The sequence below is a fragment of the Puma concolor genome, chromosome B4, assembly GCF_028749965.1.
Source record: "Puma concolor isolate L17-30 chromosome B4, mPumCon1.1.hap2, whole genome shotgun sequence".
NCBI classification, from domain to species: Eukaryota; Metazoa; Chordata; class Mammalia; order Carnivora; family Felidae; genus Puma; species Puma concolor.
The window spans coordinates 102680607-102697754 of record NC_141673.1 but is presented as its reverse complement, the minus strand read 5'-3'; the positions used below and the strand labels follow the sequence as shown (position 1 = coordinate 102697754).

Below are 17148 nucleotides of genomic sequence, written 5' to 3'. Positions count from 1 at the left end.
GGCAAATTTTAGCTCTATTAATTTCTATCTCATTTCTTTTTTTCTCTTACCTATATGATTTCCTTCTTCCTATTTGCTTTTGGCTTACTTTCCCTTTCTCTTTCTAAATTTCTAAGATGAAACATTTGGTCATTGATTTTTAGACCTTTTTTCTTTCTTTTTTTTTTTTTTTAATTTTTTTTTTTTCAATGTTTATTTATATTTGGGACAGAGAGAGACAGAGCATGAACGGGGGAGGGGCAGAGAGAGAGGGAGACACAGAATCGGAAACAGGCTCCAGGCTCCAAGCCATCAGCCCAGAACCCAACGCGGGGCTCGAACTCACAGACCGCGAGATCGTGACCCGGCCGAAGTCGGACGCTTAACCGACTGCGCCACCCAGGCGCCCCCCTTTTTTCTTTCTAATATAACATTTAAGTGTGTCACTTTCCCTCTAAACACTGTTTTATCCATATCCCACAGAGTTTGATATGTTGTATTTTTTTACCATAGATATCAGAATATACTCTAATTTCCCATATGATTTCTTCTTTGACCTATGGAATAGCTAAAAGTGTGTTGCTTAATTTCTAATTACTTAAGGGTTTCTGTGTATCTTATTATTGATTTTGAGTTTTACTCCACTGTAGTTAGAGAATATACTCTGTGCGGTTTTGTTCTTTAAATCTAATGAGGATTGTTTTATTATCCAGCATATAGACTTTCTTTGTAAACAAACCATGTACTTGATAAGAATGTGTATTCTGGGGACGCCTGGGTGGCTCAGTCCATTGAGCACCTGACTCTTGATTTTGGCTCAGGTCATGACCCCAGGGTTGTGGGATAGAGCCCTGTGTTGGGCTCCCATGTTGAGTGTGGAGCCTGATTAAGATTCTCTCTCTCTCCCTCTGCCCCTCTCCCTCGTTCACGTGCTTGCTCACTCTCTAAAAAAGAAAAATAATGTGTATTATTCTGTATTTATTGGGTGTAGTGTTCTACAAATAATAATTAAGTCCAGTGATTGATAGTATCATCTTTGCCTTTATTGGTATTTAGATTAGTGTAAGTTTTACTAAATGCATAAGCAAAAGTATTAAAATCTCAAGCTATCACTGGGAATTATTTCTCCCTTTAAGCTTTTGCTACCTCATGTGTACCAGTTGGGAATTGCCCTCTAGCTAGAAACTGTAAAAGACAGAAAACTCCCTCCATCCTGTTCTCGAAATGTCAACTCCCCTTGAGAATCTGCCAGCTTTTGTCCATTCTTTTGTCCCCAGTATATAATTATCTGTAGAACTGTTTACACAACCATATCATAAATAAGACCTTCAGATGGCTTTTAAAAATTTTTTTCCAGCTTTTCTAGGTATTTTTGGTGGAAAGATTGGTATATTAGAATTTGGTCTGCTATAAATGGAAGTGAAAGTCCCTGGTAAATGTATTTTCAAAGGAAATTTTGAATTGATACATTAAAAAATTAAATGTAACTATTATAATTTAAAATGTTTATTGAAGGAAAAATAAGATAAAAACAGAGAGGGAGGCAAACCATAAGAGACTCTTGAATACAGAGAACAAACTGAGGGTTGCTGGAGGGGTGTTGGGTCGGGGGATGGGCTAAATGTGTGATGGGCATTGAGGTGGGTACTTGTGGGGATGAGCACTGAGTGTTATATGTAAGTGATAAATCACTAAATTCTACTCTTGAAACCATTATTAACCTATATATTAACTAACTTGGATTTAAATTTTTTAAAAAGTCAAAAAAATAAAAAATAAAATGTTTACTTATGTACCACTAAAAAAATCTTAATATATCAACTATAAAGTTAATATATACATCATGTTTTGGCAAAATACATACTTGCTAAAGTGACCAGATCACTGAGATGTGATAGTTCAAGTTTGGAAGGGATCTTAACTGTCCAACCACCTATCCAAATCTGAAGCCCCTCCACAACATTGTTTGAAGGTGGTCCCAGCCTGAGCTTGTCCAGTGACAGAAAAAAACTCATTAGCTATGAAGCAATTGACTCCATTTTTGGAAATTCTCTGTGTAAGAATCATCACCCTTATCCTGACTTGAAATATGCACCCTTGTAAATTCCACTCATCAATCCTAGTTCTACCCCTTGAAGTCTTCTAGAATAGTCACATTTTCATTTACATCATAACCCTGTAGATATGTGGTCTTCTTCAGCTCTTATTTGTTGGATGCTGCTAGGCTCCAGAGATCCATAATGCCAAGGACAGATATTGGAGTCAGCTCTTTTACAAGGAAGGAATTAGGAGATATATAAGAGAGTAAATAATTTGACTCTAGGTTTTATGGATACCTTGATTGCAAGAAAAAAATTGTTTAATCTACCAAAGAAATAATCCCACAGCAAAATAGATCCTTTGCCATCTTTAATATAAAGGAAAGAAGACTTTAAAAAGCAAGAAGAATAATTTTGGGAAAAAAAGATTCACTCTGAAAAGTCTGAAAAGGTTATCTATAACATTATTGAAAAATAGAATTCATCTAATTAGTCCTCTCTTCAGAAAGGACTAACCAATGGGAAAGTATCTATTCCACTATTAAAGTTGTCCTTTGACCTCTCCTGTGATTAAAAGTCTTTTCCTGTTCCTACTGCAACCTTTCCTTCTGCATGTGAAGTTAATTTTCTCTCGTTTTGTCAGTGGTGCACAATGGTAACAAAGTAAAGGAAATGAAATATTAAACTAAGTTGAAGCAAGTTATGAAATAAAGGAAAGAAGAAAAGGTGAGGAACGAATTAGAGGAAAATGGAAAACATTTCCAGAAGAAAAGCATGAGATATGTTTATTTCCTGAGAGTTGTATAGAGAGGAGACTAAGAACAGCATCCTGGGAATCAAGAGTTTGATTTCCACACTCTCACTGATGAGCCTCTAAATAACTTCCTCTGTAAAATGGGGGATTTGATCAGAGGAATCTCAGGCACTTTCCCATCTGAAAGAACATAAGTCATTCATTCATTGATTCGACATTGTCGCCAGTTTTCCAATTTGAGATATGGAGTGTGGACCAGTGATTCATACTTCGAATCTGCTGCCAATTATGATTCCATTCTCATCTGAACCATGGACTCCCTGCTTACCCTGGGGGGAAAAAAACAGGTTTTGGTTTATTAATTTCTATGTATAGAAAGCTATTTCCAACTCGGTTGTATACTTCTTTCATTCCCTTCATTTTTAATATGTCCACAGTTAATTGGAGGAGATCAATACAGGTAGAAAGACAATTGCTGTCCATCATTTTCAATGTTATTCTTTCTATTCACCCTAAGGAGCTAATTTCTAACTTTTGGACTCATTGTTGAAAGCTTTTGGCAATGCCTCTTTTACTGAGTGGGAGAAAAAACAGTGGAACTCTCTCAACCTCATGTGGAGGCAGAGAAGCTGGACATGGTGAAGCAGTGAAACACAAATCTTTATGCCTCATGCTTGCTATCTTGGCAGCAGCTCCAGATTCAAAGCCCATTCATAGGCAGGTTTTGAACACTGGCTTCCCTGCTCAGTCTGAGCTCTAAGTGGTCTTTAAGTTTATGTCTATGCTAGAGGAAGTCATTTGCATGACTATAAATTGGTGACTATATGGGATTCAAATGAAATATATGTAATAAAACATCAACTGGCCATAATGTTCTACTCCAGGATTCTATAGTTTCTGAGTGGGCATTTACAGCCGTATTGCTTATGAGAGACTTGAGACACTACTATTTTCCTGTGTATCTTGATGTTGCAAACAGTAGTTTTGATAAGCTTTTTAATCATTGTTGCCATGCCAACGGCCTGCGCCCTTAGAAGAATTTTTGGTAACCTGGCACTATGTGATTTTCTCCTGCTCTTGTGGAAGCTCTCTTGACTCAAGGCAGTCATGTAATTATACAAGTGTATCCTGACAGAGGAACCTGCTGAAGAGACGGGTAGGTGCTGAAACCATTCCTTTTTCCATGTACCAAATCACCGTTCTGATGTGTGTTACATGCACCTAGAAAGACACACAAAGGACCCACAGATGGACCTAAACTTATTCGACTTCATCCTCCATTTTTTTTCCTTCCCTCACCACCCCAGGACAACCTTGAGCCCAGGAGAACTGACTCTGGATATTGCAGCCTTCCTACTGCTGGTCTTAGCCTTGGACTATAGACAGGAGAGCCAATTCACATCTGAGCTCCTCCCAGTGTTCTTAAGCAAGTTGCTTGTCCCCTTCTTGGCTTTGGTTTCTTCACCTGTTAAAACACCACTCTCTCAAGGTTGGATGGTGTAAAGGTAACAAGCAGTTGGATTCAAGCTCTGTTTTGGCCCTCATTTACTACCTATGTATACTTGGGCAAGTTATATAAACTCTTTATGGCTCAATTTTTTAAATCTGTAAAGTGAAATCGTAATAGTACCTACCTATAAATAGTTTAATCCTTAGAAAAACCCTACAGAGCACATAATATTATTTTCACTTTACAGATTTAAAAAATTGAGATCTAGGAGGGGACACTAACTTGGCTAAGATCAATCACATAGGAGCTGAGACACGAACACCGGCTCTGGTCTAGTACTAAATTAAGACCAGCATACACAAACACACATGTGTGCATACATCTATACATACACACAGTGCTTGAAACAGTGTCTGGCATATTATGCTAACATTATTAACAGTACCTGGTATTCAGTAAACACTCAATAAATGTTACCTATTGTTATGATGATTATGATGATGATGATCTGTAAAGAAGTTCCTACCTGCTAACATGCCTTCCTGCACTGGGCATTTATGTTTCTATGAGGCCCCAGCTTGGGTACTCATTGTTGCTTGAGCATTATTTGCATTCTGAAGGGGGCCTGAGGACAGCCTGCTCTGAGGGTGAGAACAGGAGCAGAACTGCCAGTGAACTGACTGGTAAATATAGAAAATCATCAGATGGGTTGGCTGCATGGGTATATCTGTCTGTCTGTGTGTGTTGGGGAAAGTAGAAGTATGTAAGCTTATTTTAATTTGAACTCAGTTTTTCTTGGCCCCCAAGAACTGTTAACACCTCTTTTTGGTGTTTTGTGGGGAATTCTGGGCATAAGGTCTTTAAAGTAAAAAAACTCTATGATTAATTACCCTTCCTCAGTTTTCCTAGACCACTGAAGTGAAGAGAATGTTTTCAAGGATACATGGGTAATAGAATGAACCTTCTCTGCCCCTCACTCTACCCTGTAAAATGAGTACAGTACCCAACTTGCCAGTGGAGAGTGAGGACTGGTCTCAAGGTCAGGAGGATGGATGAAGTGACCTTTTCCAGGTTCCCCCAGCCTTGAATTCTGAGGAGAGATGGGTATGAAGAGAGTATTCATAGGATGTGTTATTATATGTTGTCATACACATAGCTAGACTGGCTTACTCCTATTTAAGGGTAAGGAGACCTGGGTCCCCATTAGCCTTAAATACTTGGGAAATCTTCACCTTTAGATTTTTATACATTTGCTTCCCAGAATTTTCCTCCTCCCCCCCACCCCCACCTCTTAGTTCCTACTAAGGGTAGTAAGTGGAAGGTGTGGGCAGAGATTTTTCTAATCCTCAATCCTACCCCAAGTACCCAACTAGAGAAAATACCAAAATGACTTCAATACTCAATGGAAGGTATTGTGTGATGCAAACATTCAACTTTCCAGCATCTTGTGTCCATTTTCCAGCAGGTCATGGAATAGGCAAAAGGCAGGCTGCACTCAACACTGACGGTCCCAGTGGTTATGGGCAGGAACACTTCCACTATATGGACCACCAGGGAAACTCAACCATACTTTGTACAGAGATATTACCTGGATGTGGCTTGCAACCAGTTGGGAGTCTCCACCCACAGACATCACTCTGAGGCTACTGTAGGTGGAAAGCAGGTAATACAAAACCCTCAACTTTATTCAAATTAATGTATTTCTTTGTTTTCTTATCTATATTCCCAATTACACAAGAAAATGAGGTTAAGTTCCTTTTACACATGGTAAAACCAAGACACTGGAAAGGTTAGTGAAGTCCCCCAGCTCACAAAGCAGCAACAAAGCTAGTTCATGTTCTAATTCTTCCAGGCTCCAGCTCATAGACATTATCTGGGTTTCACCATCTTTCAGAATTGCTCAAAATTCTTCCAGCATAAATTAAAATCTATGCTCCACCTACCATCTTCCATTTCCTCCTAGGCATTCAAATGTTCTTCTGCCCCCAGGCCCTTCCCCGGAAGAAGGAAGCTACAGTAAAAAGACCAGCAGGTGGGAGTAGGAGTGGTGGGAAACCTGACCTGGAGCCTGTCCCTTCAACCTGCTCCCAGTCTATAAGATCAAAAGCATCTGCATATTTCGAAACATCCAAATCAGTCCTATTTTTCACATTCATATCAAAAATTTGGTTATGTCTAAATACAACCATAGAGGGCTCAAGAAACAGCTGGCTGGTGAGTGGACACAGCTTAGCAGATAAATGAAAAAGACTGATTTCTCTCACCATTTGTTAATCTGAACCTCCAATACGAAATGCTGGCATCCCTAATGAGACGGCTAGCCTATTGAGTATTTTATTATCCAAAGATGGAATTAATAGCTGTGCCATATCTATGTCAAACCTAGGCAATAAAACTTTATGAGTCCTTCCCCATGAAATATTTTGTTTATGTCACATGAGTCTAATCTAATGTTCTTTTTTTTCTTTTTCTTCACTTCCCCACCCCCCCCACCCTTTTCCCTGCCCTCTTTGTCTCCTGAGGCCTATTCCCTTTGGAAGTGCATTAGTTACCTAGGAAACCTTAATGTCATTTTTTATATGAGTGGAGTTTGGTGCAGCATAAAGTTAATTTATAGGGTGGTTAGGAATTCATGTCATGACTGGTGAAATAGGAGACTTTATTATGATTTCTAGATCCACCTGTGTGGTAGGAATACATACCTTCCCTCTATCATTATGGGTAATTTCTTGAAACATAATTATGAATATGTATGCTATTTCACAAAATGAGTTGATCCATTGTTATTCAATGCAATTCATCATATTGTTCAATCTAAGCCCTAGAACATAATTAGCAATAACAACAAACCAATAATATACTAGGCAATCTGTTACAAGTTGAAGGACATGGTGGAATTTCCTTTTACATGATGAGGCAGTTCTGCCTTAGAGACAAAGAACAAACAAGATGAGATTCTGAAATCCTTCAACTACGTCTTTCATGCTCTCTGAGGCCCGCATTAGGAAACTAAATTCCAAATATGTCCACTACTTCATTCTGCTATGTTCTTTCTGTCTTTGTCCAAGGGAAAAATATATAACCATAAAGCTACATTAATGAAATGTTTCAAGACAGCTTACAAGTAACAAAGAGGACATTCCGGAGCTTTTTCTAAAGGCTAAGATCCCCCACCCGTGTGGTTGGCGGTGTTTCCGGTAGAAAGGCTATCAGATTGGGAGTTGGTGCCTTCACTGTGCTGGACTGTGCCCAGCATTTTAAGTCAATTAGTTCATGTGGCCCCCATAATACTCCTATGAGGTTGGCATTGTTTCTGCCAATTACAGACAGTTTCTGAGAAGTTCAGGAACCTATCAAAGACACACAGCTACCAGCGAAGAAGGGAGCATGGAATCTAGGTTTGTACAATTCCAAGACCCACTCTTTTAATGAGTTCTACTTCCTGATCTGTTACTATGTTTGGTTTTTTGTTTGCTTGTTTGTTCGTTTATTTCCCTGGGGAAATTTATGGAGAAGCCAGAGCCTTAGCATCCTTAACTATTAAATGTAGGGGGTGGGGGGACACAGAGGCTGATAGAATTAGATCTGTCTCCCTACTCTGTTGAGAGCTCAAGGTTGATAGCATCAAAGCTGCACTTCCTCAAGATGATGGACATTTTAGGGAAGACCTGGGTTCGCTGAATAAACATAAAGTCACTCAGTTTCTATAGACATCTGTACCCATTTTGAAAAAAAAACAAAGAATAATGGCTCCCACCACTCTTCAGGACATTTGGGCGGAGTCGCTAATTGGCACCATGGGCTCACATGACTGTTGGCTAATAATGCTATAGTTACAAGTGTGTAGTAATGGGTGGGCAGCCAGGAATCTTTTGAGTGCCAGGAGCCAAGGTAACGCACAGCCTTACTGGGCCCTTAAATTCGCAATCCCTATGCAAACACCTTTTGCAGGCACTTTAATTGTTTCAGAAACATAGACTTTCCGGCTCCAGGAGCTCAAGCAGCTGTCTGAGTGAGTGGGGGTGGGGATGGATGGACAGGGTGGAGCAAGAGAAAGTAGGTGCAAGCATTCTGCAAACCTCTCCACAGTGCCCTCCAGCAGCAGAAGAGGCAACTTGCAGATACTTTAGGATAGGCTAAGGTGTGGAGTATAGTTTAGCAATCTAAGGCAGGAAAAAAACCCACACACAGTGGGAGAGGACAAATATTCAAGGCTAGCTGTATGGTGCTGGGGAAAAGAACCAAGCTTGCCTTGCCACATGCGGTCACAGAGGGAAGGGTCCTTGGAGGCCATTCGGCCCAGTTCTCTCATTTCCTGGGTCACTGTGTCATAACGAATTAACTGCATGCCCCTACTGCACAAGACCCCCTCCCTTGTCATATGCTGAGCAGCCCCTGCAACACACATCCATTTAACTGAAACATCCAGTAGATCAATACTATTTCTCACAAGGTAAGGGCATAATTCATTCCAACATTTCCATTTTGTTTCTGTTCAGTGTTTCAACCACAGAGTGGTGCTATTGCAAAAGATAAGGGTGGGCAGAAAGCATGCTCCAGAAATTTGCTTTAGGAGAGATTTTGTAAGGGGGCTTTCAATCACTGGATCTAGTTCCTGCCCTCACAAACAACTTTCAGGGAGAAAAAGAAAGTTCAGCAACCTAAAAATACAGTCAACAGATGGATGGCCAAGGCCATGACCAAGGAGTCAACTTGAAGAGAAGCGATTACCTGGCTAATCAGAAAAGACCTAGTCCTAGATGGACTTCCACACCCAGCACTGTCTATGGGGCATGAACTCATCAGCTTACTTCCTAGTTCTGTTCTTTGCTTTAGCTGTCTATACCACTAAGATTTTCCTCTATTTAGAGAAACGGATTTGCTTAGAAGTCCCAATGTTCTGCAGTTCCCAAATGAATCTACATTACATACAATTATCTTTTACTCTTTTTAAAAATATACAACTTCTACTCCTTTTTCCAGTCACCTTCCTCTTTGATCACCTTGCTACTCTTGGAAGCCAAGAGAGAGACCTAGGCATCAATCCCTAGTCTTTAGAGAGGAGAGAAGAATCTTTTACTCTGTAACAGAAAGGAAAACAGTGAAGGAAAAGGCAGCTTGCCGGCTAGAGGGGGATTTTCTGAAAAAGGTCTTCCACAAAGGAAAGGACCAGTAGCTCTCCATTTGGAAAAAAAGTGAGGAAAATGCATCTTTTACCCTCTGCTTCTGTCTGGTTCTCTCTCTCTCCCTCTCTCCTTCCCTCAGCCCCTCCCTCTACCCACCCCCCCTCAAAGGCACCACACATATTTGGCAAGATTAAGGTGTCACCTCTCATATTACAAGGCGTGTTGATTGCAAGCAAAGACAGACCCACCAGTGCAGGACACCCCCCCCCCCCAACTCCCAGTTGGAAAACAATACAAACTCTTCCTGTGCTTGCCTAGGTCCTGGCAAAGTGTGGAGGCCAGTCTGTGCACAGCATCTGCAGAACAAATCGGGTCTTAAACTCACTGCTGCCTTTTCTTCTTTTTTTTTTCTTCTGATTTTTCAAATTTAAGTTTGCCCCCTTCCTCCCCCTCCTCCCTCCAGACTGCCAGTGACCGAGGAGCTGCAGGCGGATCAGCCCGCACATGTTTTTAACCCTTTCCTTGCTGCAGCAGGAGCCAACCACCTCTTTCCCTGCAACCCTCGGGTTACTGGAGGACCTGGAGCTCCAGAAAGGAGCCCCTAGAACTTGGCCAGTGGAGCTGAAACTGGGCCTGAATCCTTCGTTTGACAGCGGAGGTGGGGGTGAAGTGCGGGAAGTGGGGGAGGGCAGGGAGGCGGGCCAGAGCTCAGGGAGAAAACCAGAACCCAGCAGATCACGCCCAATCCAAACCTTCATGGTGCTGTGTGTGCCGAGTGGAGGGAACAGCTCGGCAGCTTAATCTGGTCCGGAGGAGGACCTCAACATTTTGGCACGAGGGAGGCACTGAAGGAGGACCCCACTCTTTCCAGGGACTGCGGGAGGTGCGACCCCTGGGCCTCAGTGGGCGCTTCTGGCCGTTTTCGATGTGGCAGCCTCCAGCAGCCAGGATAATGATGAGGCAGGTACAATCTATCTAGTACGCAGCCCCCCAGGCTCCCCATCCCTTCCTACCTCCGCTCGGACCCCGCAGCCTTGCTCTGCGTCGGGTTCGGCCTGATCTGGTAGGCGCAGTGCCCGTGCTTCTCGGTGTTTGACCAAATTCTCAAACAAGTCGTAGGAATTTGGATTTTTTTAACCTGACGCCGGCTGAAACAGAGTGGGTTGCTTCTTACCCACCTTGGAATGGCAGGACATGACGAGACGAGACGGGATACTTACTTGCTCCCCTCCCCCAATCGCGCGTGAATCAAAAGGTCCTGGCACGAGATGGGGCCAAAGAGTGGCAGAGACTGCAGGGAGGAAGTGGTAGGGGGCTCAAGGACGGAGTCCGCCACGCCCTGGCCCGGGGAGCTGAGCCGGAGGGGGTCAGGAGCACAAAAATCCGCTCCAAGGCTCTGAATTTCTCCTTGACCCCTAAGCGACATTCTCCCCCCCCCCCCCCCCACTTCTCTCGATGGCAAATGGACGAAAGCAAGATGACTTAACTCGGTAAATTTAGAGAGAACGATCTCAGAACAAGTGGGGTCTAATGGGCAGCTAAAATTATCGCGAAATAAGAGATTTTGCCCCCTCCCTCCCATCCTTTCCTCGAATAATCTATGGGTGGGGGAGTGAGCGTCACAACTTTCCAAGCGCTACTACGAGGTTTGTTTGTGGCTTTTGCCTTTTCTGCTTCCCCGCGTGCAGACTGGTGGGTGCTGGGCGGGTGCTCAGCTGCAGGGCCCCATCCTAGGAAGGGGCTTAGAAGAAGTTGGAGGCTGGGTGAAATGGGAGTCTCCGATCCATCCCCCTCTTCCTCCACGTTCACGTTCTCGCAAACACACACACACACACACACACACACGCGCGCGCGCACGCGCGCGCGCGCGCGGCCGCCCCTTCCTAGGTCCCCCTGAACCCCGCCTCCCCCTACCTCTTGACTCCGCTGTCCTTGACCTCCCGCACAGCGTCCTGGGTACTGGTCCCTGAGAGCAGCGAGTTCGATGGGGAGTGATTGTCCTTGGACGTGTTCGCGTTGTGGGGTGGGGGGAAGGAGTGACGGGTGGGCTTGATAGGAGGTGGGGAGAGATCTAGAGCTGGAAGGGTCTAAGGTTTGGAGGAGGAGTTTGCACATTAGACCCAAGCCGCCAGGGGGAAGGGGCAAGAAAGGCCCTTCTGCCTAGAGAGGAAAATCTTAAATAAAAAGAAAGAAAAAAAAAAAGATCAAAAGGAAGTTTCTCAAGAAAAAAACAAATAAGACAGGCTGAAGACATTAACATGTAAAATACAGTGAAAAGTTGAATATTTCGTTTTTTCCTGGATCTCTAAGGGGGATAGTGAAGCCTACTATTAACTTGGAAGTTTTTGGTGTTTTTCTTTTAGAGAGGCTAGGAAAGATGACCTCGTCGCCCCACTGCCCACCCCACACCAGCCCCAAGTCGGAGGGGCACAGGGGCTTGGGCTGGCAAGGCGCGCGGCGGCCGGGCGCGGGGGCGGGTGGCGCGGCGCTGAAGGGGTTAAGGCGCTGAGCGCGGAGCCATCTGGCCGGGTTGGCTGGTTATAACCGCGCAGATTATGTTCACGGGACTCAGAGTTGAAGGCTCCTCTCCCTACCGAGCAGCTCCGCGCGCGGCCCCGCGAGAGAGCCCGGCGCAACTACTTTCTTCCCGTTTCTTTCTTTCTTTCTTCTTCTCTTTTTTTCCCCCTGCTGGGTAGTGGAGGCGGCGGGGTGGGAGAGACTTTGAATGACCGAGTTTGCGTCCACCTTTCTCTTCATGTCGACGTCCCTGGAAACAGTCACACGGATGCCATGGTTACTTCTGCCACGGTAAGGGGAGGCGGGTACGTTGGGTGGGCACGTTCAGGGGTGGGAAGCTGAGTAGGGGGATTTTCCAGTGGACTAGCGCGGGGGTCCCCAACTCTGCACCCCGCCCCCACCTCCATCGCTGGGCTCTGGCTCACTTTCCCGGGCTTGTGCCTTCCCCGAAGTTTGCGCTGGGATCTGCCCAGGCCGAGGCGCAACCGCAACCACCCCCTCCCCACCACACACTCAAACACACACACACACACACACACACACACACACGCACGCACACACGGACACTCCTCCCCACCTCTTCTCCCGTCCCTGGGCTGCCAGAGAAACCGCCCAATATCTGGGAAAGTGATCAGGTTTAAGGGACCTGGATTGGAAATGGGGGCGGAGGCGAGGGGAAATAGGGACGACGGAAGGGCAGCGAAGAGATTCAGCAGAACCGCCCTCCAACCCCCAATCAACACACCCGTCTGCTCCTGCAGAGAGGGCTCCCCGTGCATCCTGTAACAAAAGGGGGTGGCAGACAGATCCCGCGCAGGGAAGAGTCGAGCGTGTCACCACGGCTCCCCGGCACGCGCCCGGCGCCCGGCTCCCAACATCGCGGGGCTTCTTGCATGCCTCCCCCTCCCTGGTCCCGGGCGTGGGCTGGGGGAGGGGACTCGGAGCTCCGGACTGGGACGCCGGCTTCCGAGTTTGGGAGTTGCAACTTCTCGCCCGGCGCGGCGTACCTGTGCTGGAATACTCTTGCCTCTTCCGAAAGCTTTTCTCAGCAACGGCCACGCACCCCGGACTCCTTGTGGCCAGCGCCCACCCCGCGGCTACCCCACCCCGGGTCTCTGCGCAGATGTAGGAGCTCCGCGCGTTCTCCGTGCATCTGGGACCGCGCGGGGAGCGGCGGGCAAGCTGGCCGGGCAGTCCCTGGGGAATTCCTCGCCGTTTCTCCGAGCCAGCTCTCGGAATTTGAGGCGGCGGTGTGGGAAGGCTGGGAGACCGGGGACCGGCGGAACTAGGTCGGAGTCAAAAGGACCCCGGTGGGCCAAATTACCCCATTGCCCCAAAGCGCTACTCCTACTCCAAATGAATCAGGGACGCTTGGAAGTTGAAGGTTTGGGAAAGGAGGGGTGGGGGAGGGGACTCTGGTGCTTTCGGGCGCCAGTGGGTGCGCGGGGAGGAGGCGCTGCTTCTTTGGGGGGAGTTTAGCTCCTGCATTCCTCGGCTGCGCTTTAAATGCACGGAACTGAGACCCTCGCGCCGAACCGGGTGGGGGCTGCTAACCGGTAAGGGCTCCTCCCACGTCTGGGAGCATTCCAGGTGGAGGAAACATTGAACTGGACCGCCTCCTTTAGACCTCTGGCGGCGGGCGGCAGGTTCAGAGTCGGAGTGGAGGCAGCCTCCTGGACTCAGCCGGAGCGCTGGGCTCAGAGCAGGAGAGCTGGGGCGCCTCGCGCGGGGGGGGGGGGGGGTGAGGGGGGCTGGGGGGGCTGTTTATGTGTGCGAAGAGCAGGGGGCGGGAGCTGGGAGGTTTGGCATGAGAGGAGGTGGGTGTCACTCCTGGAGCCTATTAGAGAAGGTGGTGGACGACCTGCTTTTTCATAAAGAGATGTCCTCTCCCAGCCGACAGACCTGAGAGCAAGAAAAACACCTAAGCCCTCTGCCCTAAATGTCAGCAGGGGAGAAAGTTGTAACATAGAGGGAACTTTGCAGTTGGTTCCGTTTTCCCTACACCCAGAAATTCTCCAGCATACTCAGCCTGGCTCCCTCCCGCCCCCAATTCCTTCCTGACATGTTGCACAAAGCAAGTTGAGAGGTAGAATTTAGGGGACAAAATCCAACCGCCTCTGCCTTGGGCTCAGACACTTAGACCTGGGTATGGTGTTGGGAGCGGGGAGGGAGAGAGGAGAAGAAAGCAGGCTCTGTGAACAGTGTTGGAGGAAAATAGCAAGTCTGCGGGCCTGCAGCAAGGAGCGTGTAAGATTTTGCAGTTGGTAAGGACGGGATTGTAGCTGGAATTGGAGGGCTGGGTTCTGTGTGAATGGATCTGCTTTGCTAGGGAGGGAGAGTGGGACCCTTGGGTGCTCTGTGTGGTCAGGGAAGGAGGTTTCTGGAAAGTCTCTGCACCAGGGTGTGCATTGCGGGTGGCCGCAGAGCTGGAGCTCCACCCTGCTCTGTGCGCAGTGGAGGTGTGTGTTTCTGAGGAGAGTGTTGGATGCGCATATGTGTGACTGGCAGGAGATGAGAGCATGTGGGAACATAGGTGTAGCTAATGAGAAATCTGTGCCTGTGAAGGGTGTCAGAGCAGGAGGAGAGGTACAGTGTGTCGAAGACAGATGGCTTGTGCATGCCTGCACAGACACATGGAGTGGGTGTGGCGTGGGAGGGTGGCTGTGTGTAGCAGCGAAAGGTGGACGTGTGTGTGGAAGGTTGGGCTCCTGAGAATTACGGAAGGAGTGGGGGGGGGGTGCAGGGAGAGATTATCTGCAGAGAGCCGAGTGTGAACTTTTTGAGTGTGCATGGGGAAATGTGGCTGGGATGGCACTGGGGTGTGCAGAGGATAGGAAAGTGAGGGCTCAGGCACTCTTTATGGAGAAACAAGGCATTTACAGAGAAGGATGCTGGGTTGGGTTTTGCCTTCTCCCCCTCCCTACCTCCTCAGAGAGGAAGGAATTGGACAAGGCTTAGAATGAGGGATATACATTTAAGGGGAAAAGCCCTGTGTGTCAGCACTAGGTGATGATCAGGGAGGACGTCCACATAAAATTGGAGTGAGGGGAGGAATATATTTTGCATTACTGGTGGCAGAGGTGCGTGTTCTATTCTGTTATTTGATGGGTTTCTTATTTAATAGAGGAATTCTTTGTTACCAATTAATATTGATTATTAGTTAATATTTGTGGAATGCCTACTGGATGCTGAGCCCATTACTGGGTACTGGGGCATGGCACCGTGCCCTGGAAACATTCCTTCTCGGACTCAGCTGACTGCTGCAGTTTTGCCAAGAGGACTGAAAAGAGCTGGATGCCAGTTGAGGCCTCTTCAAGAACCATAATTCAGTCTAGAGATGTTTATGGATCTTAGGGGCCAAAGGGAACCTGACCTGAAATATATCTGTGATTTTGTAAAAAGGGCGCACAAGGATAGGGATGAGGTCTGGTTTTGTGTGTTGGGGATGCAGCTGAAGGGTGTTCCTGTTCCTCATTGTGGGTGTGGGCTGGGCATGGAGGGTGGGTGCTGTGATCCAGGGCAGAAAGCAGGTCCTGATACATTTGAGGATTGAGTTTCTGGAAATGTGCAGTACTTCCTCACTAGCAGGAATGAGGAATGAGACTTGACATATCAGATTGGGAGTGTCTTATTAATCTTTGATGTTTTCTGGGCTGTGAGTGTGTAGCTAACCCAGGGTGCATGTATGTGTGTGTCCATGTACACACACACACACACACACACACACACACACACAGAGTAAGGCTGAAGTTAAGTAACTAAGAGAAGGCGAGTCAGAGGATAGAAGGAATATATGTTCTGGCCCTTACGAGGGGGTAGGGCATATTTTTTTGCAGGAGTTCTGTGTGCCTGAGGAAAGATGAAAATTGTCTTGGATATGCTCAGATGTGTATTTTAAGTACAAAAGGTATAGATAAAAGAAGAGCTGTAGGTTTCCGGGAGCATTTGAGGAGTGAGGGAAATGTGACATTGACTGCGTTCATATTCTGAGACAGCTAGTGAGGTCCCTGGAACAGAGCAGAAGGGGGGTGCTTTTGATTGCACATACATGCTTGCCCAGACCAGATGATAGGAAACCTCGTTTATTAGGTTCTAATCATGCGAGGGCATATAATTGGGGAGACTTTATTTGACTCCTGACATTTTAAAATTCATGACATCACAGCTGTGTCATTTTGAAGTTCTACCTTATTTTTAGGTGAAATTCATCTGCGTAAGAGAGAGTTGATAAATAGGGTGTGACCATTGGTCAGAAGACCTGGTGGCAGACATTTCAGAGGATGGTGGGAATGCCTTGATTCTACTTCAGTTGTGCCCCTTTGGAGCAGTGTGATTTTGGGGAAAATGTTCTAATCCCAGGAATGACTCAATGAGAAGAAAAGTTCACTCTGCTTTCCCCCCAGTCAAAGCTTGGTATGGGGAGGAGTACAAAGCTTTACTCAGAGGTGAAGTCTCATTGAATACAGGCACTAGCATGTCTGTGACCATGGTAAAAATGAGATCTATACCCCTTCCCAAGTTGGCAACATAGTCTTAATGCTCACTGCATGACTACTGCTCATGTACTTTGCAAAGAGAACTTTCTATAACTACCTCAGATTACTCACCCAAGAAATGGAGGCAACCTAACCGACATTGCAGTTGTTGGAAATCAGTATTCATGAAAGGTCCTTGAACTATTCTGAAGAAAGGTGGCCCCAAAATCGATGTTATTAATTATCAGAGACATTTTCCTGTTCTTTAACATGAGCTATGTAGACCACGACATGAAAATAAATGTGACTTTGAACACCGAGAAAATAGTAATTGTCCTTGGCATATTTGAATAAAAGAGGAGCAAAGTCCAGCCATCCTGGGTTGCAGTGAAGGTCTGTTTTGCTCTAGACTGCGGGTCCTTGGAGGCAAGACCCTGCCTCGTAAGAGGCTTTGGGCTTGTAAAGTGCGGTGAGCCCAATGCAGCAAGTTGCTAAAACGTCTTTCCCCTGAGACAGAGGTGGGGGGCACAGAGAGGCAGGGAAACCCACTGTAGCCTCCCGGTCCTCCCAGAAGTCAGCACACATTGTCAACTCCTGGCTCAGACTCAGGCTCCCATCCTCGAGTTCAGTGGCCATAAATAGTCAGGAGCTAAGCTATTTCCATGAGGCACTAAACCAATTCTGTTGCTTTTCTTGGCGAGATTGGGCCAATTAAGTTGATTGGAAGAGGTCACTGCTGATGGGTCTCACATTCCCCAGGCGGGACAGGCCAGCAGAGTTTAATTACATAACGTTTCCCATCCCTGCA

The 17148-nt window shown here is 46.3% G+C and overlaps 1 protein-coding gene and 1 long non-coding RNA gene across 5 annotated transcripts in view; one reads left to right on the top strand and one right to left on the bottom strand.

Moving 5' to 3' along the window:
* Positions 1–1463: 1463 nt before the first annotated feature.
* On the bottom strand, positions 1464–13322 carry LOC147579376 (uncharacterized). 4 transcript variants are annotated; one of them, XR_015253857.1, is made up of 7 exons: positions 12873–13322; positions 11943–12115; positions 11263–11522; positions 10362–10639; positions 5811–5868; positions 5226–5312; positions 1464–3101 (listed from the first exon to the last, which is right to left on the bottom strand). It is a non-coding gene; the product is annotated as an uncharacterized LOC147579376 (long non-coding RNA). The 4 variants fall into 4 exon arrangements; XR_015253858.1 differs by having other exon boundaries at positions 10569–10639; XR_015253856.1 differs by having other exon boundaries at positions 10362–10496.
* The window catches only part of NTF3 (neurotrophin 3), a 67666-nt gene continuing 62542 nt past the window's right edge, over positions 12025–17148 (top strand). Inside the window, exon 1 of the mRNA XM_086714260.1 lies at positions 12025–12156. Coding sequence (XP_086570386.1) covers positions 12139–12156 — 18 coding nt within the window. The 5' untranslated portion in view covers positions 12025–12138. The remainder of the gene's footprint in view (positions 12157–17148) is intronic.